Source organism: Loxodonta africana, chromosome 27 (assembly GCF_030014295.1).
Source record: "Loxodonta africana isolate mLoxAfr1 chromosome 27, mLoxAfr1.hap2, whole genome shotgun sequence".
Taxonomy (NCBI): Eukaryota; Metazoa; Chordata; class Mammalia; order Proboscidea; family Elephantidae; genus Loxodonta; species Loxodonta africana.
In genome coordinates, this window is record NC_087368.1 from 30,067,248 (window position 1) to 30,090,873 (window position 23,626).

The following is a 23,626-nucleotide window of genomic DNA, read 5'->3' on the forward strand; positions in this document are numbered from 1 at the left end:
GTCCAGAGAACACCCATCCCCCATTAGAGTGAGTGCCTTATATTGTCAGCTCATGGAAACAGCGCGAATCCCAAGTCAGAAAATCTAGGACCTCCAGGATCCATTCAAGCAAGCATCACACATCTCCCATGTCAAGGAATTACATCAATAATCTCTCACTCTGGCAACAGATGAGAAGCTTCCATCCGTAGCAGCTGGTCCATTGCCCACTGAATGTTCATAAAGAGTGACCTTAGTGCCCCAAGAGTTTTCTCAGGTCTCATCTGTTGTGAATCAACCTATTTTGCCAGTCATAATTATAAGACTCTTTCGGGTATCAATAGCTCCCAATGGTTAGAAGCAGGTTAAGGCTATAGGTCTAGTCCCCACAACTTCACTAGAAGGCTTCGGTGAAAGAAAGACTTAGACTGGCCAATACCTATTATCAAACAGGCACCATAACAGTCACACAACCTGTCACATAACCTCGAGGAAGCCCCAAGTCTCTCTCATCTTTGGGTGTTCACACTATACTTTGCACTGGAGACAAAAGCAACAACATTCTCGAGATGCAGGTGCAGCATTGTTATATGGCAGTTAGTACCTAAAGGCTATTATCTTCCAGATCAGTACCTGGACGCTGGTCCACAAGCAAGCCCATATACCATTCTTAAGGATATCAACTTTTGGGTTAGCAGGATTCTGTTCATATGAAGACGGAGAGGGTCTTCACAATGTTTCTAGCCTATACACATATCTTGAACACCAGTAATTTCACCAGTGAGCACACATTTGTGCATCGGTTATGACAGTTAACAAAACCTCTGCTATTGCTAAGATATAAAGGTAGGCGAAATGCCTTACTAACAGTCTCTGGAGTATGACTTCTGATTATATATGAACTAACATCCCTGGGGAGCCCTGGTGGCTCAGTGGTTAAGAGTTCTCTGCTAACCAAAAGGTCAGCTGTTTGAATCCACCAGCCACTCCTTGGAAACTCCATGGGGCAGTTCTACTCTGTCCTATAGGGTTGCTATGAGTCTGAATGGACTCAACAGCAAAAGGGTTTTTTGTTTTTTTTTAACCTTCCCTGGAGTATTTTTTGACACTAAGGCAGTTGTTCATCCTACAATGTATCTTAAAGCTATCATATACACACATATATATCAAATGCATATAAATACAGATCACAATACACTATCTGAGGTCCTGGGTAAGTAATCCCTTTTCAGTTGCCCAGGGCTCTCATAAACCCTCTTAGTTATCAAGTGCCACTACAATAGAAATACCGCAAGTGGATGGCTTTAACAAACAGAAGTTTATTCTCACAGTCTAGTAGGCTAGTCCAAATTCAGGGCGTCAGCTCCAGGGGAAGGCTTTTTCTTTCTGTTGGCTCTGGAGGAAGCCTTGTCATCAGTCCTCCCCGGGTCTAGGAGCTTCTCCACGCAGGAACCCCGGGTCCAAAGAGCGCACCCTGCTTCCGCCACTGCTTTCTTGGTGGTATGAGGTCCCCGTCTCTCTGCTTACTTCTCTCTTTTATATCTCAAGAGAGATTGGCTTAAGACACAACCTAATCATAGTTTGAGTCCTGCCTCATTAACATAACTGCCACTAATCTCATCTCATTAACATCATAGAGATAAGATTAAAAATACATAGGAACGTCACATCAGATGACAAAATGGTGGACAATCACAATACTGGGAATTATGGCCAGGCCAAGTTGACAGATATTTTGAGGGGACACAATTCAATCCATGACACCCTCCAAGTTGGAGGGTGGAGCAGTGAACACCTAGAAGGATAATGGTGGTGGGGGTATTTAGCTGAAATCCCCTCACCCTTCCTCCACCATACTCAAACTTCTTTAGGAATGAATGGAATCAGCTGAAAATCTCTCCCCAAACTAGGGAAGCAGTATGATTTCTCTAGCTTCTGGTCAGGGGAGGAAGGCAATGGTTTATACTTTTGGAACAGAGCTGGTTTTGTTGGACTGTCTTTTCACTATAGCTACCTTTTGGACTGTGCTGAGTCACAAATACCACAAGAAATGTCTCTGCCGTCGGCACAAACAGTGCAGGGAAAAGCTGTTAATGTGGGCAATACCTTCCTTCCTTGTGGTTTTGCCTTATGAGATAGGTACTGTGTTAACAGCACAGCTATTGTGTTAGGAAAACAAATCATTCACATACCAGTGCTGTGAAAAAACATTAAACTATTCACGTCATAAATCTTTATGAATAGATATTAAATGTAATTTCTTAAAATGCTAATAGGCCAGTTTATATTAAAGCACTGAACAGTCCAAATTTTACCAGTCAGTAATACAGAAGTGATTGAGTAAATTACAGTCAGCAGATAATCACACAGAGAAATTATATAGACTGTTGTGTATGATATGATATTACGTTAAAAAGAAATATGGAAAACATAAAATATTTTATCCTTCAAAAAAATTGTGTCACGCACACGTATCTATGCCTGTTAATCGATCGCTTCTGCGTTGCTATCTGATTGCTTCTCATTTCCCATTTTTCAGGGGTTATAAATATTGGTGCAATTGATATTTTCAGGTAAATTATTACTTGTATAGTTTTGGTTGTTTCCTTAAGATAAACTACAAGAAGTTATTAATTTTATGATTCTTGCAATCTTGGCCAAATTATTTTCCAGAAGGGTTGTGTCTGTTTTTATTCTACCAACAAGACGCGAAAGCATGGATTTCACAGAACATTCGCCGGCTTTGCATATTATCTTTTTTTTTTTATTTAATATTCCACAATTACACTTCCTTATTGCTCTCTCTTACATCCCTCCTATTCATAGAAAGTCGAACTTTTAAAATAAATACATTTAATTAGAAATTTTAGTTTTACTTGTCTGCCATGCCCTTTACGTCAATTACACCTAAGAGGTTTTATGACTTATATTGCTTGCCACAAACACATTCCCAGCTTTTTATGTGCATTTCATTTTGTTAACGTGTCCTTACTACATGCAGATTTTAAAATATGTATGCGATCCAATTACTCACTTTATTTCCTTACGAATGCTTCTATTGAATTCCTATTTAGAAAATAATTGTCTTCCCAAAGATCTAATACATATACATCCATTTTTATTTTTCGTCAAAATTTTCTGTGGCATTACGTTATATTAATCAATTATTTATTCTTTCCAAGACTTATTTAGGTACACGGTGTGGGTTTGAGAGAAAGCTGTTTCTATGTTTTCTAACTGCTATACAGACACCCCGGCTTCATTTCCTGGAGAGGTGAGGGTGGAAACCTTCGTTTATGATGGACTTACGTTTCTTCCTTAAGTGTGCAGTATATCCATCCTTGTAACAAACTATTTCTGAGTTATTTGGCTCCATTATTCAAGCTTCAGTACAAGTCGGCTACATATAACATTACATATAGTGAATGTTTATACTTTTTGTTTCCAGAATTTTCTGTAATATTATAGCTTGTTAATTTTTTTTCCTTATGTTGTTTAAAAAGGTTTACATGTATCTCAAAGAGACTGAGAAAACATTTGCAGTTCCAGATTTTCTAAAGGAAGTGCTGAAGAGAAGGGGGGAGAGAATTTCTCTTTCCCTTTTGGCACCAGGGAAAATTATTATTATTAGGTTTATATTTGCCCTGATACAAAGTACACAGGTAATCAATGCAGAAAGGACAGCCCTTTCACCAAACAGTGCTAGAACAATTAGATGCCAACACGCAAAATAAACGAAGCTCAACACCTACGTCACATCGCATACAAAAGTTAACACAAACTGGATCATCAACATAAACAAAAAGCTGCAAAACTATCAAACTTTTGGGAGAAAATCTGTGTGACCTTGAGTTTGACAATGAGTGTTTGTTTTTTCAGATACGACACCAAAACAATGAACCAGAAACAAAAAATGATTAATTGCACTTGATTAAAAGTTAAAATTTTGCTCTGTGAAGAATGGTATTAAGAGAATGAAAAGATAAACCACAGACTTGGAGAAAATATGTGCAAATCACATATCTGACAAAGAACTCAGATCTTAAAGAACTTAAAGCTGAATGATAAGAAAACAACAAATCTATTGGGGGAAAAATAAAAGGGTGGGGGGGCAAAATGCTGAACAGTAAGTTGACTAAATAAGATACACAGATGAGAAATAAGCGTAGGAAAAGAAGCTCAATGTTATCAGTCATTAGGGAAATGCAAATTAACATCCCAAGGAAACACTGCCACACAAGTAATCAAGAGGCTAATAATAATAATAATAAAAATTTCCTGAAGTCTTCTTAAAACCAAACATAGTTTAGTTAACTAGTATATAAAAAAACAAAAAGTCTGCCTTGAGCATTATGCCCTTTTAAGAACTATCTCTACGGGATCAAATTGACAACAGCAACTCCAAAGGTTAGACAGGAACCTCAGGGGCTGTGAATTTATATCAATGGGGAGAAACAACTCAGAAAAGGAGGGTGAGGATGGTCGTACAACTGGATGAAAGTAATCGATGTCACTGAATTGTGCAGGTAGGAACTGTCGAATTGGTATATATTTTGCTAGTGTATATTCTCAACCATAACAATAAAATAAATATACGAAATTTTAAATAGATAAGTAAACTGGCATTACTATGTGCCAGTGAGTTTATGGAGCAACAGGACACTCTGCATTGCTGGTGGGAAATGTAAATGTACAGCCACTTTGGTAAACAATTTGATAAATTTCTTATAAAGCTAAATACACACTTAGCATACAACCCATCATTTTCCTCGAGTGAACCGAAAACATATGTTCGCAGAAAAAGACCTGTAGACAAATCTTTATGTCAGCTTTATTCATAATTGCCCCTAACCAGAAACATCCCAGATGTCTTTCAACAGAAACCAAAACCCAAAACCAAACCTATTACCGTCCAGTGGATTCCGAGTAGAACTGCCCCAGGAGAGGCTGGTAGATTAGAACCACAGACCTTTTGGTTAGCAGTTGAGCTCTCAAGCACTGTGCCACCAGGGCTCCTCTTCAACAGGATAAACAAACTGTGGCACACGCATACAATGGGATACTACTCATTAATAAAAATAAATGAACTATTTGTTCAGAGAACAACATGAGTGAATCTTAAATGCGTTTTACCAAGTGAAAGAAGCCAGACTCCAAAGGTCTATGATTCCATTTAAGTGACATTATGGGAAAGGCACTAACATGGGGCTAGAAAAACATCACTGGTTTACACGGGTTAGAGGTGGAGGAGGAGCTGACTACAAAGTGACTACATGAGGGAAATTTTAGGGTGATTGACCTGTTCTGTACTGTAATGATGGATACCTGACTCTATACATTTCTAAAAACGATAGAAATATCCAGGACAAATGATAACTTTTACTATACGCAAATTGAACAAAATTAACTATCATTCCTGGATAACCCAGATAGAATGCAGACAAATAAATTACAGATGTTTCATATAACCTCACTGAAGGGGACTTGGTAAAAAGGACTTCACTGAAATAATTTTGAAAATGAAGCTTTGACTGGATACTGTAAAGCTAAGGAATAAAAGAACCGTTTACAAACACCATACTGTAGTTGGTAATTTTTTTTTTTTCTCACAGGGCGCAGATTAGTAATTCTGAAACAAATTTATGTGTACAATAGGGTTGAACAAGTAAGTAAAATATATCATAGCTAAAGAGAGCCTGGTGGTGTAGTGGTTGAGAGCTTGTCTGCTAACCAAAAATTCAGCAGTTCGAAACCACCAGCTGCTCCTTGAAAACCCTATAGGGTTGTTCTACTCTGTCCTATGGGGTCGCTAGGAGTTGGAATTGACTCAATGGCAATGCCTTTTTTTTTTCCCTGTCTTCTGAGCTGTCCTAGATACAGTAACACTCCAATTATAACAAGCACATTTTATGTCTAGAAATCATTTTCTAAATATTCTCCACTCAAAGGAACCAGGAATTCTTGGAGAAATGGGGATTGGTATCAAGAGGAACTCTCAAGGCTGAAGGCTGGCGCAATCATTGCATTCACCTCATTTGTTCCTATTTCCTGTGTCCTTTAATTGTTGAGGTTCAGTGTCATGAATATTGCTGTTTCATATTATTTTGTCCAGTTTTTGGCTATTTTGTGTGGGAGAGTAAACCTGGTCCCTGTTACTCCACCTTGGGTGGAAGTGGAAAATTTCTCCTAATTCTTTAATTCTTTCTTTCACATCTATCATTCTATGACCCAATCTTTTTGTCTCTGTGTCAATTTATTTCACATATGACAGTTTTCTCAAGTCAATTTTTTGCTTTATTCACCTAAATATTAAAGTATCATCACTAATATCTGCTCTTTCTAGTTGAATTGTAGAAACAGAACGAGTATATGCAGAATGTATGAAAGTGAATAAATGGGTAAAATAATACTACCTTTTCAGTATTATTATAAAATGTAATTAATATCTGGGTAACCATCTAGCACTAGAACATGTTTTAAAAAATAACAACTTCTTTATATTTTCCACCCACCCACCACCAAGTTCTACCCCCTCTAGTGTCATTTCTTTTTTTCTTTCTTTCTTTGGTAACTCCATGAGATCATATCATTAGACTTTTTCTCCTAGCTAGTTGTGGGCATTGTTTCTTTTCCAGTCATGCTCTGGCCTTAAAGTTCCTGTTGAGTCTATAGTAAAATTTTTGTTGTGTGCGTCGAGGAGATTCCAACTCCTAGTGACCCTATAGGACAGAGTAGAACTTTCCCATAGAGTTTCCTAGGCTGTAATCTTTTCAGAAGCAGATTGCCAAGTCTTTTCTCTTGCTGGGCAGCTGGTGGGTTTGAACCTCTGACCTTTAGGTTCGAACCTCTGATGTTGAGGTTAGCAACTGAGTGCTTAACCATTTTATCACTAGAGCTCCTTCCTAGTAGGTTAGACAAGTTGAATTTGACACCCCACTTCACCTCTGCAGCCCACTCAGAATCTAATTCTCCATCAGCAAAGAGATTGATATGTAATTTTGCTAGACTTCAGAACATTCTTGACTCTTGTCATCGAGAGCAAATGTTGCTGGGTATTGTTTTTCTTCTTTTCAGAATTTAATGATTATTTTGATGGAAAAGAGAGAGAAGGAATTTCAGGAACAATTACTCACTCTTCAAATTAAGAAAAGTCATCAGCAAGCAGTCAGGTTCACGATGGGGTCCAAAGTCATCCAAAACATGTATTTCTTGTTGTTAGTTCTGTGAACTCTTCGACGAACATTCACTGGTTACTTTATTTCGAAAGTAAGAACCAAAGGCAATACATTTGGATAGGACCAGGCCCAAGATTTTAAGCAACTCAGTTATTACTACAACAGGGGGCATCTCACGACACTCAGCTAGAATGATGAGCAGGGGTAGTATAAATGTCAACCTTTGGTTTCTCAATACCAGACCTTTTTTTTTTAGAAACCAGCTGGTGGCTGGTGACCCAGATTTTCTTCAGCTTTCATATGTAATGGCAATTTATGATTGCTATATTTCAGTTTTCTGTATTGTATTACATCCTTCTTACTGCAAGTTCCTTGATCATCCAAAATCAGATGCATGCGCTCGCCTGCCAAACTAGCTTCCCTCCAAATTTCCCTAGTGATGACAACCACTTTCCCATTTGCCCAGAATCAAAGTCTTATATCAGTCTTCTACGAATGCCTTCATTCCTAACTGTTCTTCCTGACTTTGGCCCTTTAGAATAGTGAACTCCACACAGAGATCTCATGCATTAAACCATCGATTTGAAAAGGTAAAACTCAGACATCAGCTATGTTCAGGTCATTGCCTTGGTACCAATGCCCTTTATTTGTTCCCAACTGATCTCATTTAGAAGTTGAGTCCTCCCAATGCTGTCAGGCTCTGTCAACTCTGCCTTGCTCCCCAACTTTGATACCTGCATTCTATTGTTTAATCTTGGCCTCTACAGCATTCAACCCATGGCTTTTCACCGGATGGTGCTGCTGGATCACTGAATTCCAGTAGAAATCTCCTGCTCTCTTTCAGGTTTCAGAGAACCCAGACCTGATGCCAAAACCTGGCTGGCATCCTAATCAAGCCACCCCAGACTGATAGCCACCATACCTTCAACCTATAACACAGCCCACAATCTGTAACTACACACACACACACACACACACACAGAGAGACTAGGAGTGGGGTCTTAAATCTACATCTATCCAGGTCACATTGGGGACACTACGCTACAGCATAAATATTCAGGGCTGGGCACATGAGTGTTATTCTGGTGGTGTAGGTAGATACAGCAGGTCTAGAGCAGGCCCAGATACCACGTAATCAATTTACACGTACTCTCCAGTGGTTAAGTGCTATGGCTGCTAACCAAGAGGTTGGCAGTTCAAATCCGCCAGGCGCTCCTTGGAAACTCTATCGGACAGTTCTACTCTGTCCTATAGGGTGGCTATGAGTTGGGATCGACTTGACAGCAGTGTGTTTTGTTTTTTTTCCTCCAGATCTGTGCTTTTCCCTTGATTGTTCACACTAGGAGAAGTGATGAAGAAATTCCCACCCAGACTTCATTATGTGGCTGCAACTATATACAGACACTCAGAGTTGGCAGACAGTGGGGAATCCCAAACAAATCCTCACAATTTGCATATACCAGATGAAGAGAAGTGTGCTCTTGCCTGGCCCTCAGCATGTTTTTATAACAAGAATGCCAAACATTCCTTGCATCCATGAAGGTTGGGTTCTGCAGCTCTGTCCCCAAGGATGTAAGAAATGCCAAATTTATGCCTAGGGAAGCAGCCAGTAAACCAATGAGTTAGGGCTGCTGGTCCCAGGGTGAAAAAATACCCAAGTTGCAGAGGCCTTAGGGAAACATGGTATTTGGGTTCTTGAACACTTGGCCAACCTAATCATTCAACTATACATTCAGCTCACTTGTTGACTTCGTTATAAAATGAAAGACATGTTTCTAGACCTAGCATGGGTTCTTCGATGTGACAGTGGTGTCCTGTCCCAAGAGCAGGTAGATGAGCAGGTAATGAAGTTCCCTCAAGCATCCATTGCTCACAGTCTCCCCTACCCAGCCCACCAGCAGAAAGGGACTCCACCTGCAGAGAGAGAAGCTGTGTTTCCATTATGGTTTAATGAGCTTCTTACCCCTTGGTCTCCAGCAGAATGTGACCCACCCAAAGAAACCACACAGCTTTCAAGTAATAGAATAACAATTGTTTAGAACTCACCATACACATGAGCCACAGTTTGTGCTCACAGTTATCAGCTATCGATTGGAACTGCAACATATTTCAAACACGAGTCTATACTAGGCTGTGTTAGTGAAATGTTAACCAGTCCATGATTTGTGTTATGGATTGAATTATGTCCCACAAAAATATGTGTATCAATTTAGCTAGGTCACGATTCCCAGTACTGTGTGATTGTCTACCATTTTGTCATCTGATGTGATCTTCCTACGTGTTGTAAATCATATCTCTATGATGTTGATGAGATGGAATTTGCGGCAGTTATGTTAATGAAGGAGGACTCAATCTACAAGACTGAATTGCATCTCCAACCAATCTCTTTTGAGATCTAAAAGAGAGAGGCAAGCAGAGAGACATGGGAGCCTCATACCACCAAGAAACAAGAGCCAGGAGAATAGCACATCCTTTGGACCTGGGGTCCCTGTGCTGAGAATCTCCTCAGCCAGAGAAGATTGACAACAAGGACCTTCCGCTCAAACTGACAGAGAGAGAAAGCCTTCCTCTAGAGTTGGCATCCTGAATTTGGACTTCTAGCCTCCTAAACTGAGAGAATAAATTTCTCTTTGTCAAAGCCATCCACTTGTGACGTTTCTGTTATAGCAGCACTAGATAACTAAGACAACTTGTAGTATCTTAAGGCGGATGTGGACCTAATCTTACAATCTCTTGTGAGAAAATACTTAGAAATCAAAATTATATGTATCCCAAGAATAAAATTTTCTGAGATAAGTAAGTCAAACCTGAATTCATCTTTTTCTAAAAGGGCACATTTACTAACCAGAACACTTGACATCTCAGTTTTCAGCATCTGTTTTAAGGTGAGAGGTGATTTCACAGTTTCCTTAAGATAATGGGTAAGTAGTTGTTCTACATTTATACATCTACGTGTCCCCAAAATAAAGGAAATCATCTTTGAAGGCAAATAAATGCATCTGCTTGCCAGCCTTTCATAATTACTTACTGAGCAATTGTTATGTGCCAGCCCCCTCCCCCATGGATGTTACAGTTCAATTAAAAAAATACACAGAGATGTATTATTACAAATAGTGACGAGAATTAAAAATACATATATAAAGTACTTACATTGGTGTGGAAACCCTTTTAGATGGGTGGGGGCAGGCAGAGAAGGCATCCCTAAGGAATTGAGAATGAAGCTGAGATCTGAACTGTAAGTAGAAATTTAGTGAGATGAAGGGGGAAAAAGAGGAAAGAGCATTTTAGAAAAAGAAGAATACCATACAAAGGCTTTGACATACAGAAGGAGTGGGAGTGGGTTGTGAGAGAAGACTGAATTTTCTGGACCTTGACATGAGAGAGGCAACACAACATAAGACTGAACCCGTAAGGAGAGTTCAAATGATACAGAGCCTTGGCAGCCACTTGCAGAAATTTGATCTTTATCCTGAGAATGGAAATCACTTGCCTCCATATAGCTTCACTATCAGGACCGAGAACTGAGGTCACTTACGTCAACATGATTTAACTGTGTGTCTCAGGAAGTTCTGGCTCAGAAAGTTAAGGCTGTAAATCAATGAGTAACTTTACTGTTGGCTTTAGGAATTTCCGGCAAACCAATTTATCTGGATGAACACTACTCATCTCTCCCATCAGGACAAAAGAGTTCTTACCTGTGGAAGCAGCTTATGTATCCAACAGTTTATTTATCAAGATAGGCTTCAAGACACTCACTTCATTGTGACCACCAACCCCAAACCTATTACATCATGAATTGTGTCCGATCCCCATAAGTTACCTTTGAAAAACACGATACTCTTTAATGTCATTCATCCACAGCAAAAGGGCTCCTTCAGAACTACCCCATCAGCTCAAAAGGCCCACTATACCACTGCCCTCCAACTTCATTGGCAAAAACATGAAAGGAAATGCTTGTACCCTGGGTTGAGATAGGGGCCGTGGCAGTATGACACAATTCGTATCTTCTGTGATCAATCCAATCATTGATGTTTTGTTTGCCAAATATCTGTGAGATGCCAGACATGGTTGGGTTGGTAGGATTGGTCTGAGAAAACTCTTTCCTCTTGATATAGCTACAGTAAAGAAATTAAGAGCCAGAAATGAGGCTTTGAGACAAGGTGGATTTAGATTTGATTCTTGACTCCACCACTCACTAGCTTGATAATCTTGGGGAATTAAGCTTTCTGAGCCCCAAGTTCCTCGATTGTAAAATGAGGTTAATAATGAATCTTACCTGCTGCGGACATGAAAACTTGCTGGCACAATGGCTAAGTGCTCAACTGCTAACTGAAAGGGTGGTGATTTGAACCCACCCAGTTGCTCCACAGGAGAAAAACCTGGCAATCTGCTTTCATAAAGCTTACAGCCCAGAAAGCCTTATGGGGGCAGTTCTACTCTGTCACATGGGGTCGCTATAAGTTGGAATCGAGTCGATGTCACCCAATGACAATAACAACCTTTTGAGGTGTTGTGAGGAGCGAATAAAACCATATAAAGTGGCTGGCATAGTGCTTGGCATGTCGTATGGACTCAATACATGTTAAGTATTGAAATTATCCTTGGTTTTCCGCACTGGGGCCCTGGTGGTGTAGTAGTTAAGAGCTATGGCTGCTAAACGAATGGTCAGCAGTTCAAATCCACCAGTAGCTCCTTGGAAACTCTTATGGGGCAGTTCTACTCTGTCCTATCGGGTCACTGTGAGTCGGAATCAACTTGACGGCAACAGGTTTTGTTTCGTTTTCTGCATTAGAGCTGCATTCTCCAGCTTGCAGAATTTTGACCCTGAAAAATATCATACTGAAGGATTAATGGGTTAAGGAAATGGGAAACCCATACAATTTTTTTTTTTTTACTTTTTGCTACTGTATCCCTTCCTTTCACCCCAATGGACTTTTAAAGTCTAGGTATGCAATGCTTCATTCGATCAATCTCATGCCAGTAGAGATGGAAGTGGAAAACAGAATGAAGGCTGAGAACTGTGATCATTCTCCACTTGTGACCTGAATTTAACCGGGGTCATTGTAGTGTCAGATGAGTTTTCTCTGAAGAGCTAGCTGGTCAAGTGTACACTTCTGCATTGCTGGTATTTGACTACTCCCAGAACCTGAGCTTCCGGAAAGGGAGAGCCTTTCTGCATTCAGTTGGATTAAGTAAGTTTGATCCAATTCTCCTTGAGTTAAACTGTATAAAACAAATCCTAGAAAAATCAGAATAAATCAAACCAATTTTAGGAATCGGTTGAAAGGAGTCATCACAATATCAGATGGGTTCAACTAGAATGTGATTGAAGAAGAGATACAAAACTGCCTCAAACAAGGATCAGGTCAGTTCAAAAAATACTGGACTTGTTCAGGCCAATTTAAATTAAGAGGAATCAAATTGGTCCTGAGGCAGTTAAGCTGAATCTAATTTTGTTGTTGTTGTTGTTTGCCTGTTTTGGTTTTTTCCAGTTCAAAATTGACTCTAGTTAAGTTAAGGGGATTGAGATATTTCAAGTTGTAGCTATACATTTCTTGTTGGCTTAATGCTGGAGCGAGGGGCAAAGCTGGCTCTGCTCAGCTTGAACCAAACAGTCTGTACTCCGAAGAGTTTAAGTGGAATCAAATTGTATCAACCTGGGTTAATACTTGAGATGTCTCAGGGAGGGGGGGTGCTTTAAGAAATGATGTCACTCAATGTATGTGTCACAGCGACAAAGACTATGAGTTGTTTGCCAGTTCTCATTCTCATATTTTTCTTACTGCTAAAGGAATTTCTTAAACCGGTTGTGAACAGAAATGTATCCAGCAAAACAAAATATAAAAACAATCAATCAAACAAACATTTCTGACCTTCTGAAGAGAAAGTGTGGTGAATGAAATGTGGTAGTGGGGCTTCTGGAAAGTTCCTTTCTCTTTCTTCTTGCCTGAAATGTGGAAGTAATGGCTGGATCCACAGTAGCCAAATTGCAACCATGAGTAAAACTTGAGTATGAATCCAGATTCTAGGTCCCTGATGACACAGTGGTGATATCATCTGTAACGAAACTCATCAGTCCTGTTGAGGCTTTAGCTGCAAGCACCAGTGACTCTCTGCATGAAGGCTTCCTATGGCCATGGGAAATTAATGCCCCTGGGATCAGTCCTGAGCCAATTAACCCAATGATTTAACACCCCATCTTACATATCCCTCAGATGGGACATTTCTGAAGTGTGTTCTACACCCTTGCTCAGAGATCACCAGTAGGATTCTCAGTCCATAGCACTAATTTGATCACTAATGTTCAATCTACTGGCTTCCTTCCTTTCCCTGTTTCATGTTGTCATTCCCTAAAGAGTAATGAATAGTCCACTTGTCCTCAAATCTTGTCCTACCTGCTTCCAGGGTAGCCAAACATAAGACACCATCTCTGGATTGTCTACCTTGTGATTTATTTTGAATAAAGTAAACCCATTGAATCAAACCACAGTTATTTGGGTATTTTGTTATATGCTATTAAACCTCATCCTATTTGATGCACTTTTTAACTTAAATCCTTTTGTGATCCTAAATCATTTCCCAATAGAGAACTATTGTTAAAAATGTGAAGCCAGAATAGGAGTTTAAAAGTCTTTTGATTGAATAAAATCTCACTACTATTGGAAGAAATATTGAAAATTATATTCTAAATGCTTATTTTTAGCAAATAAAATTTTGACAAATAAATGACCTCTACATTGCCAAATCTAAAATAATTTTCAGTTCTTAAACTTGACCCATCCCCAGCATTTGATACAGTTCATCACTGCCTCCTCCCTGAAAAAGGTTTCTTCAGATGGGCTCTGGGCAACCATACTCTCTTGGTTCTTCCTTAACCTCACTGGCTGCTTCTTTTTAGTCTCTTTTGCTTGTTCATCCTCATCTTGAGCTAGTGTCCCAGGGCTCAGTCTTTGGCCAGCTTCTCATTTTTATCTACAGTCACTCTCTAGATGACCCATTCCAGTTCTGTAATTTGAAATAGCGCCTGTATGCTGATGGCTCTCAAATTTATATCTTTAGCCCCAACTTGAGACTCATATAAGTTATTAGTTATATATCATCTCTGGCTGACCTAGTTCACATTTTACATGGCCAAAACCATGGAAAATTAGTGTTCTTGCAGTTCTCATCTCATTAAAAGTCAACTCATTTTGTAATACTTCCCAAGGTCAAAAATATACAGAACTATCCTTAATTCCTCACTTCTCTTTCAACACGTATCCAATCCATTAGCCAACCCTGTCAGCTCTACCTTTAAATGCCTCCAAAATGTGACCCATTTTCACCACTTTCTACACTACAAGTCTAGTATAAACTACCATAATTTCTTGCTCGAACTGTTGCAATTGCCCCTTTTGGTCTCCTTGAGTCCACCATTGCTCCATGTGCACCCTACTCTCCAAACAGTAATCAGAGCAATCCTTCTAAAGTCTAAGTCGAGTCACATCAATACCCTATTCAAATTCTCCAATGTGTTTCCATCTAGCTTTCAGTTCCCTTCCTACAGTGCCCTGCAACACCGACTCCCAACAATTTCTTTGACCTCATCTTCTACCACTAACTCCACCATTCATTCAGCTTCAGCTACATTTACCTCCATATTGGTCCTTGGGCTTATCACAAATGCAGCTTCTCAGGCCTTTTTACTGCCACACCCTTCATCTGGAACACCCTTTCTCCAGATAGCCACATGTCTCGCTCCCTCATTTCCTTAAGGTCTCTGCTCAAATGTCACTTCGTCAGAGCAGCATTCCCTAACCAACTCTTCTACAATAACAATCCCCATTCTCACTTCCACACTCTATCCTCCTGCTCTTTTTAATTTGTCTCCAAAACATTTATCACCACCTGACTTGTTAGATATTTGCTGTTGATTATCTGCCGCCCCTAGAATGGAAGCTCCAAAAGAGCAGGGTCTTTATCTGTTTTATTCACCACGTTTCTCCAGCACCTAGACCATTGCCTGGAACACAGTAGGCACCCTATAAGTATTTGTAATGAATGAGTGCATTATGACCAACTTTTTATCAAAAAACTACATATGACCATTCAGTCAAATACCTTATTGAGGGTGGTATAGCTGAGCATCTCAAGAAAAAAAAAAATGGAGTTTTCAAAGTATCAGGTAGTAGTTGCTTTTTTTTACTGATCAAGGAACAAACTGTCACCTTTTACAAAAAAGGTACAGCAGGAGCTGAGCTGAGCTGTGGCTATGGAGTTTCACATAGCTTACCTAGTGGTTAGATGAAGAAACACTAAACAAGAGACAAATCCACATTTTGCTTTTTCCATTTTATTCAAGATGTTAACTAAGATATGACAGCTTCCAACCTACACCTTCAGTCATGAACTAGAACACCAGCCAAGCCCAGGTGAATTCTAACATGTATGCATAGAATCCCACAAAAAGAAGACGACAGGGAAAGAAAAGTCAACAACACTAAGTGTGTGCTAGTGTTATTTTTTTTATTTTATGAAACCCAAATCATTGCAACCATCATTTCAGGAGCATTTCATGTAGACATTAAAACAGAAAGGCAACAAAAAATGCAAAACACACACCAAGACACACAGAGACACATACACAACTAGCTATATCACCAGGGAATTAGAAGTAATTCACACAGAGATTAAAATATTCTTCAATCAATATAGATATTGAAAAACAACACACATTAAAAAGCAAATATGGAATAAAATCAAGTAGAGTTATATATCAGTTTTTTTTGCTCTTCCAAACTTAAATAATGTGAATTAATGATGGAGTCCAAAAAAACCAAACCTATTGCCATTGAGTCGATTCCAGCTGGTAATTGTGTATGCTAAGTCTAATACTTGAAGACTTTCCAATCATCTGCCCTTCAATGCAGAGCTCTAGTTAGATTCATAGTCTTACCTTCTAAACTCCGCTGCACCTGCACCTACACCTCGGAATTCTGTCCATGGCTTAGTCACATAAAACCCTCCTGGAAATCTAGGACCAGGATCAGAGACAGGACCACAATCATTCAATCCCAGTAAAAATGGACGAGGTGTTTCCACTGACAGGTCCCTGATTCCCAGATTTTCTGCCCAATGTCAACCATTTAGTATTCTACATTGCCATATCAAAGCTTGGGAAAGAAAACGTTGCACAACCCTGCACTGCGTTCTGGTATTTCCTAGAAGGCAGAGAGCATGATAAGAAATGAGCCCCTCAAGCTAAGAGAAGTACTCATTTAGAGACACACGTATCTAATGTTCCCTCCCAGATAGTGACACAAATGATTTTGGGAGGTGAATTAAGACTACTATTCTTTGATTGAAAGGCCCACACTATGAAGAGTTTGTCTTTTATCCTTAGCTCTAATATGAAAATAGATAATGGTTCATTTTAATTTGGGTGAATAAGCATTCAGCCTGAATAACAGTCTTTATAAAATAAACACCTTATATAATTTCTCTTTTAAAAATAGCTTTAACATGCTTCTGATGCCCCTACATATTCATGCTATAGAAGCCACAGACGTATTTTCAAAGACTAACTCAGGGGTCACTGACAGATTAGATACCTCTTTGCTGGTAAAACATCAGAGGGAATTCAGCCGTTGAGTCGATTCCAATTCATATCGGCCCTACAGGACAGACTAGAACTGCCCCAAGGGGTTTCCAAGGAGTAGCTGGTGGATTTGCTTAGCAGCTGAGCTCTTCACCACTGTGCCAACAGGGCTTCCGGTTGTTACAAGGCTCCTCTCATCAGTGGTCCTCAGACTTTACCATGCATCAGAATCACCTGGAAGGCTTGTTAGAACACAGAATACGAGGCCCACCCCCAAAGTTCTGATTCAGTAGATCTGGGCTGGGGCCCAAGAATGAATATTTCTAGTAAGTTCCTAGTGATGCTGATGCTGCTGGCCTGGAGACCACACTTTGAGAACTGTTAGTTTATATGTGCTTTAAAGAGCAATGAAAGCCTCGATCCCAGGACCCATAGCGTTCTTACTAAGTCTCTACAAGGCCATGCTCCAGGAAAAATCCTTGAGAAAATCAACTTTTTACTTTCCTCCTTTATAGGAACAGTAGTGCCCAAGCAGCTAAAAAGTCCCTAACATTAGTCACTTAGCAGTTTGGTTTTGCTGGGCCTGAGCTGGGAGCATTTGCTATTTCTCATTAGACAGTCTAATATCTACTATGTGTCTCTAGGTCTCCTGTATTTGTAACCCACCCCAGGACAGGATCAGAGCCTGGAGGGACCAAAAGCCACAGCTACATGTCTCTACCCAGTAGGTCTATCTCATCCAGAAGGAAGTCCATGTCCTCCCGGCTCACTTGAGGGCTGATCACCACCTGGCGGAAGAAGTTGACTTTCCCCCGGTGGGGCTGGTAGCCAAGCATCAGGCTTCCCTTCTTCATCATCCTCTCCTTAATGGCTGGGGCAACCTGCATGGGTGAGAGAAGGGGAGTAGGTGAAAGACCAGAACACCAAATCATTACAACTGCATTTTAACCAATCATTTGGTATTTATTGGACACCCACTGGTGCGAATCCCATTCTCATGAACACAAGGTCGACGTTAATAACAGTAATTTATTATGTATGTATTACACCTCAACATAAAGAAAAAAAAAAAATCCTCACAACTGGACCAATAAGCAATATGATGACAAACAGAGAAAAGACTGAAGTTGTCAAGGATCTCATTTTTCCTGGATCCATAATCAACATCCAGGGAAGCAGCAGTCAAGAAATGAGACGACTACAGGTAGCATTGGGCAAATATGCTAGCAAAGACCTCTTTAAAGCATTAAAAAGCAAAGATGTCACTTTGAGGTCTAAGGTACGTGCATCATTACCTGCAATTTCAACTTCCAGCCTCCCATCTCTCATTTTCTGCTCTTAAAAAAAAAAAAACAGTTGCCATCAAGTCAGTTCTGACTCTTCACTTTTACAATTCCCGTATTTGGTCATAGGACAATACAGAACCGCGATCAACCTTAAGCTCACACCAAAGGCATCTGTATTTTTGATTCAAAGAACAAGTGGCCTCTTGAATGTAAACCGAAGCTATGAGATAAAAACAGAGCTAATCAATATTAAGGTTTTTACTGGGTTCGCATAGGACAAATGTCTGGCCGGAAGGGTCATGGGCTATCAGTTTTAGAACTTACAACCAGCGAGTGGTTCTGGAGGTTTTGGGTTTTTTTTTTTTTTTTTTTTAATTTCCCTTTCTATTAATCTCCACCTCCCCTAGGCACCCAGGGTATAATAGACTCTGGTTTACTGCCAATTTCAGATTTAAAACAGGCATGTTCTCACCTCTAGCTTAATTAGCAGTTTATTCCTGTTTACTTTTTCCCCCTAAAATGTTACCTTATTCTTAACCTTTGGAGAGCTTTCTTATTGTGACACCAGTTCATAACATAAAACAATTACCAAAACAAATCTTTCAGGCCTGCATTTCTTGTAAATGAACCAAAAAATTGTCTAAGGTGAGCAATAAAGGTAACGGTAACAGGGCACCTTGGATGTTTTAATATCAAGACAGTTTGGAGGTTTAAATTCTTCTTCTTTTGTAAGGCACAAGAGGCACACACATGGGTAAAAAAAAAATAGCAAGCACTCAGTTCTTGATAGCCCTTAATAATGAAAGCATCCCTGCCCCAGGCCACTCTGCAGAAGCTGAAGACAGAAGCACATGATGAAAGAACCAAATTTCTAAAGCCAAAATTTTGTCACTGAATTTCCAAGATTATAAACAAAACAAATACCTCTATGACTCAAAGAACCAGGTAAGGAAGGATTTGACAGTAAAACACATTTTACTTATGGATCCATGGACCATGAGACTAATTCCTTGAGGTAGTTACTAGTGGGCAAGAGGGGAAGACCTCCTTTGTCAATGAACACTGCATGGAGAAAACAAGCCATAAGAAACATCAAGGCTGATACTCATTGAATCTCTAACACAATTCACTATTAATAATAACAATGTGTGAAAATGTTATTATTGTTATTATTATTAGCAAATACGTGACCAGCCCTTTATAATTTGCAATGTACTTTCACATGCCTGAGCCCCGTTAAGTCAAAACAATGCTTCTTTGGAGGGAACCCATATTTTTACAATTTAGGGACTATGGATATTCTCACTGTTGTTGGTAGGTGCCGTCGAGTCATTTCTGACTCACAGCAACCCTGTGTGCAACAGAATGGAACACTGCCTGGTCCTGCACCATCTTCACAATCATTGCTATGTGTGAGCCCACTGTTGAGGCCTTGTGTCAATCCATCTCGTTAAGGGTCTTCCTCTTTTTCACATGCATACGAGGTGATTGAAAATACCACGGCTTGGGTCAGGGGCACCTTAATCCTCGAAGTGAAGTCTTTGCTTTTCAACACTTTAAAAGAGGACTTTTGTAAGCAGATTTGCTCAACACAATACAGAGTTTGATTTCTTGACTGCAACTTCCATGGGTGTTGATTATGGATCCAAGTCAAATGAAATCCTTGACAACTTCAATCTTTTCTCCATTTATTATGATGTTGCTTATTGGTCCAGTTGTGAGAATTTGGGGTTTTTTTTTTTTTTATGTTGAGGTACAATTCGTACAGATCTTCATTAGTAAGTGCTTCAAGGCCTCTTCACTTTCAGCAAGCAAGATTGTGTCATTTACATATCGCAGGTTGCTAATAAGTCTTCCTCCAATCCTGATGCCAAGTTTTTCTTCACAGAGTCCAGCTTCTTGGATTATTTGCTCAGCATACAGATTGAATAAGTATAGTGAAAAGATACAACCCTGACACACAACTTTTCTGATTTTGAACCAAGCAGTATCTGCTTGTTCTCTTCAAACGACTGCCTCTTGATCTATGTACAGGTTCTGCATGAGCACAATTAAGTGTTCTGGAATTCCCATTCTTCGCAATGTTATCCATAGTTTGTGATGATCCACACACTCGAATGCCTTTGCATAGTCAATAAAACACAGGTAAACATCTTCCTGGTATTCTCTGTTTTCAGTCAAGATCCATCTGACATCAGCAATGATATCCCTGGTTCCACGTCTTCTGAATCTGGCTTGACTTTCTGGCAATTCCTTGTTGACGTACTTCAGCAACCATTTTTAAATTATCTTCAGCAGAATTTTACTTGCATATGATATTAATGATATTGTTCAATAATTCCCACATTCTGCTAGATCACCTTTCTTTGGAAAACCAGCAGCTAGTTTATCACCTTTGCACTTACCAAAAAAAAAAAATTTTCTATTTATAAGGAGGCCAGCATAATCCAGCGCAGGTAATGTGGATATCCTCCTTTGCTGATCACAGCAGAGAAACAGTCCTAAACCAACAGGATGGAATACTCACAGGGCAAAGAAAACACGCACAGCCTAAGTGCAAGTATCCAAATACGGCTCCTAAATGGAGCACGCATGAAGGAAAGCAATCTGGCAGGAGTGAGATTGCTTTCCAGCCCTCAATTATTTTACTGCTGGTTTTCCTTTAAATGGTAAATCAAATTCTTCTCTTGTGCCTCAGTGCACTGGCCCCTGCATGGTAAGTGGAGGAAGACCCTGGCATTTCTATTTGGTTGCTCAGCGACTTAATCTATATGTTTCCCTAGGATTGCTGTTTCCTTCACCCTTAGATGATCTTCCAGCAATGATTTAGTCCATTTAAACAGGATTCTGTGGTCACACCCCTGCAGCACAAAATACCGTTTGATATTTAAAAGTTGCTTAAAGCCGAGGAAAAAATAAAACGTGTCTCTCCTTCCAGCCAAGTACAAGCACTTTGATAACAAGCAACAGACCAGGTACTATCACAGCCTTTGATTAAAATAAAATTGTAATATCCACAAAATGACATTTCGTTTTTAAAATGTATTACATACTTAACGTTAACAACAACCAACTTTTTTTTTTTCCCCTAGAATACAGAGTGTTTCCTCAAGCTATCTATCAGGAAGAACCAGTTTTATTTTTTGCCAATGCATTGCAGACCGATGCATTCATGAAAGAAAATAAAAAAGAATTACTAGAAAAATGAAATAAAGACATAAAAAAAAGTAAAATTTTTTTTTTAATTTTTAAATTCAATAATAAAGTTACTCTGTCAAGTTGCTATAGGAGTTTCTAAATAGTTAACTCGTGATTTCCAATTTCCATACTTTTCTCATTGCAGATTGGTTAACAACCACTCCACAGATGGTCCTGGGACTGGGGACCATACTTGGGGAAGGGCTGCTCTGGTTTAACTCCCTTGGCTCCTTGTAGGTGTATATTATTTTAGTCATGAACCTTGATGCTATTTTTCATACTTATTTCCCCTTAATGGCATGGTCTATATACCATTTTGAATACGATGTTACCGTAACCACTATACCACTATGTCATAGCTTGCCTAACCATTTCCCAAGTGTTGAACCTTGAGACTCTTTAAATTATAACATTTCCATGAAACCATGCACTCAATCATGAAACGTCTAAATCACTTCTCCAAAGTCTCATCGAGAGAATACAATACTAAATGGTTTAAAAATATCCTAGACTTTAAGATCTTTTTCGCAACCTGCCCCAACATCAGCTATGCAACTTTGAAACTGTCACATTCTTCACCTGTAAAATATGGGGTAGTCCAACATCCACGGTGGCTGAGAAGACAGCCCTGAATTAAAGGAGGTGATCCTTTTATAGCAAGTACGATGGGCAAAGACTACACAGGCTTCCACCATGAGTCTAGAAAGAAGCCTGGAGGCGCAGTGGTTAAAGTGCTTGCCTGTTATTGAAAGGATGAAGAGCTTGGCTGCTAACTGAAAGGTTGGCGATTCGAACACACCAGCTGCTCCACAGGACAAAGATGTGGCAGTCTGCTTCTGAAGATTACAGCCTTGGAAACCCTATGCGACAGTTCCACTCTGTCCTACAGGGTGGCTGAGTCCTAACTGACTTGACAGCAATGTATTTTTGGGGGTTTATGAGTCTAGACAGCACCACCATTCAGACCTTCAAATACAGCCATGCACCAGGTAACATTCGTTTGGATAATGGCCCACCACATATACGTCTGTTGTCCTCTCTATGCATAAAAACATTAAAGAAACACTTTCAGATGCTCTAAAATATCTTGAACATACTAATACAGTAATAATAATAATGTTTTGGTGTACGTCACAAAGCAGCGCCCGTTTGTTGTTACGAACCTTGAATATTTAAATATAATAGGGCGGGTTGGTTTGTAACTACAGGCTGTACCTAAGCCGGAAGTTTATAATCTGGGGACTGCCTGTGTGTGATATGGTGTTCGCACAGCGTCCAAATCACATAATGTCCTGTTTCACAGAACGTACCGTAGACGTTAAGCAAAGCATGACTGCAAATCTAAAGGAATTTGTGTTTTGCTAAATCAATAACAAGCTGATGCCCCTCAAACTTCAGATTTCGTAGCCATCTTCTTAATTTTGGGTTCATTAAGCTACATTCCAGTCTCTTTAAAGGAGCAAAGATTCTCCGGGGAGTTGAAAGCTAAACTCATAATCATTCGCTAATCATGAGGTGAGCAGGCAGACTAATAAACCGTCAGGGTTTCCAAAAGAATAAATGACTACGGTTTTATTGTAATTAAAAATTTTCTAAGATTTCCTTGACCCAAAGAGGATTATATCATATGCAGAAAATTATTTACACCATTTTTCTCTACATAAAAATGCCACTTTGAAAGAATTTTAATTTCTCTATAGCTACACTAGATGTCATTTTTTAGCCTCATCTATATTCCCCAGAACAGAGTTCATAGCCAATAGCAGCAATTACTATTTTCAAAGCATGGTTAAATTAAACACCAATAATTATATATAATTATTTTATTAATAATTAAAATAATGGAGGCTAATTCAGCTAATAATTAAATAAAATAGCAGAGGCTAATTCAGCTGCTAGGCTTGAATTTTAGCTGTTGTAAATCAGGGTCAGCAAGCTTTTCCTACAAAGGGACAGACAGTAAACATTTTTGGCTTTGCGGGCCACACAGCTCTACCCACTTCTGGTGTTTTAGCACAGAAGCAGCCACAGACAATATGTAAACAAAGGAGCATGGCTAGTTCTTAAACAATTTATTTAGGGACGATGAAATTTGAACATCCTAAGATTTTCACGTATCATGAAATATTATACTTCTTTTTATGGTTTTTCAACCATTTAAAAATGTAAAACCTATTCTTAGCTTGCAGACTATGCATAAATAGGTCTTAGGCTAGATTTGGCCTACCGTCTGCAGTTTGCTGACTCACTGGTCTAAATGAAAGAATGTATTATGAGATGTAGAAACTATCCCAAAGGGGAAAAAAATGCCTACAAAACTGTGCGCACTGGGATTCTCTCAGAAATTCTGCTCTGAGCTAGGACGTGATAATTTGACTCTCCTTCTCCAGCAGAAGCATGCGACCAGGAGC

The 23,626-nt window shown here is 39.4% G+C and overlaps 1 protein-coding gene across 2 annotated transcripts in view; it reads right to left on the minus strand.

Annotated features, from left to right (window-relative positions):
* Positions 1-17,252: 17,252 nt before the first annotated feature.
* Positions 17,253-23,626, minus strand: part of GADL1 (glutamate decarboxylase like 1) — a 150,308-nt gene continuing 143,934 nt past the window's right edge. For both annotated transcript variants that reach the window (XM_010595539.3, XM_010595538.3), the window contains exon 14: positions 17,253-17,612. In XM_010595539.3, the coding sequence (XP_010593841.1) occupies positions 17,439-17,612 (174 nt within the window). In that variant the 3' untranslated portion in view covers positions 17,253-17,438. The remainder of the gene's footprint in view (positions 17,613-23,626) is intronic.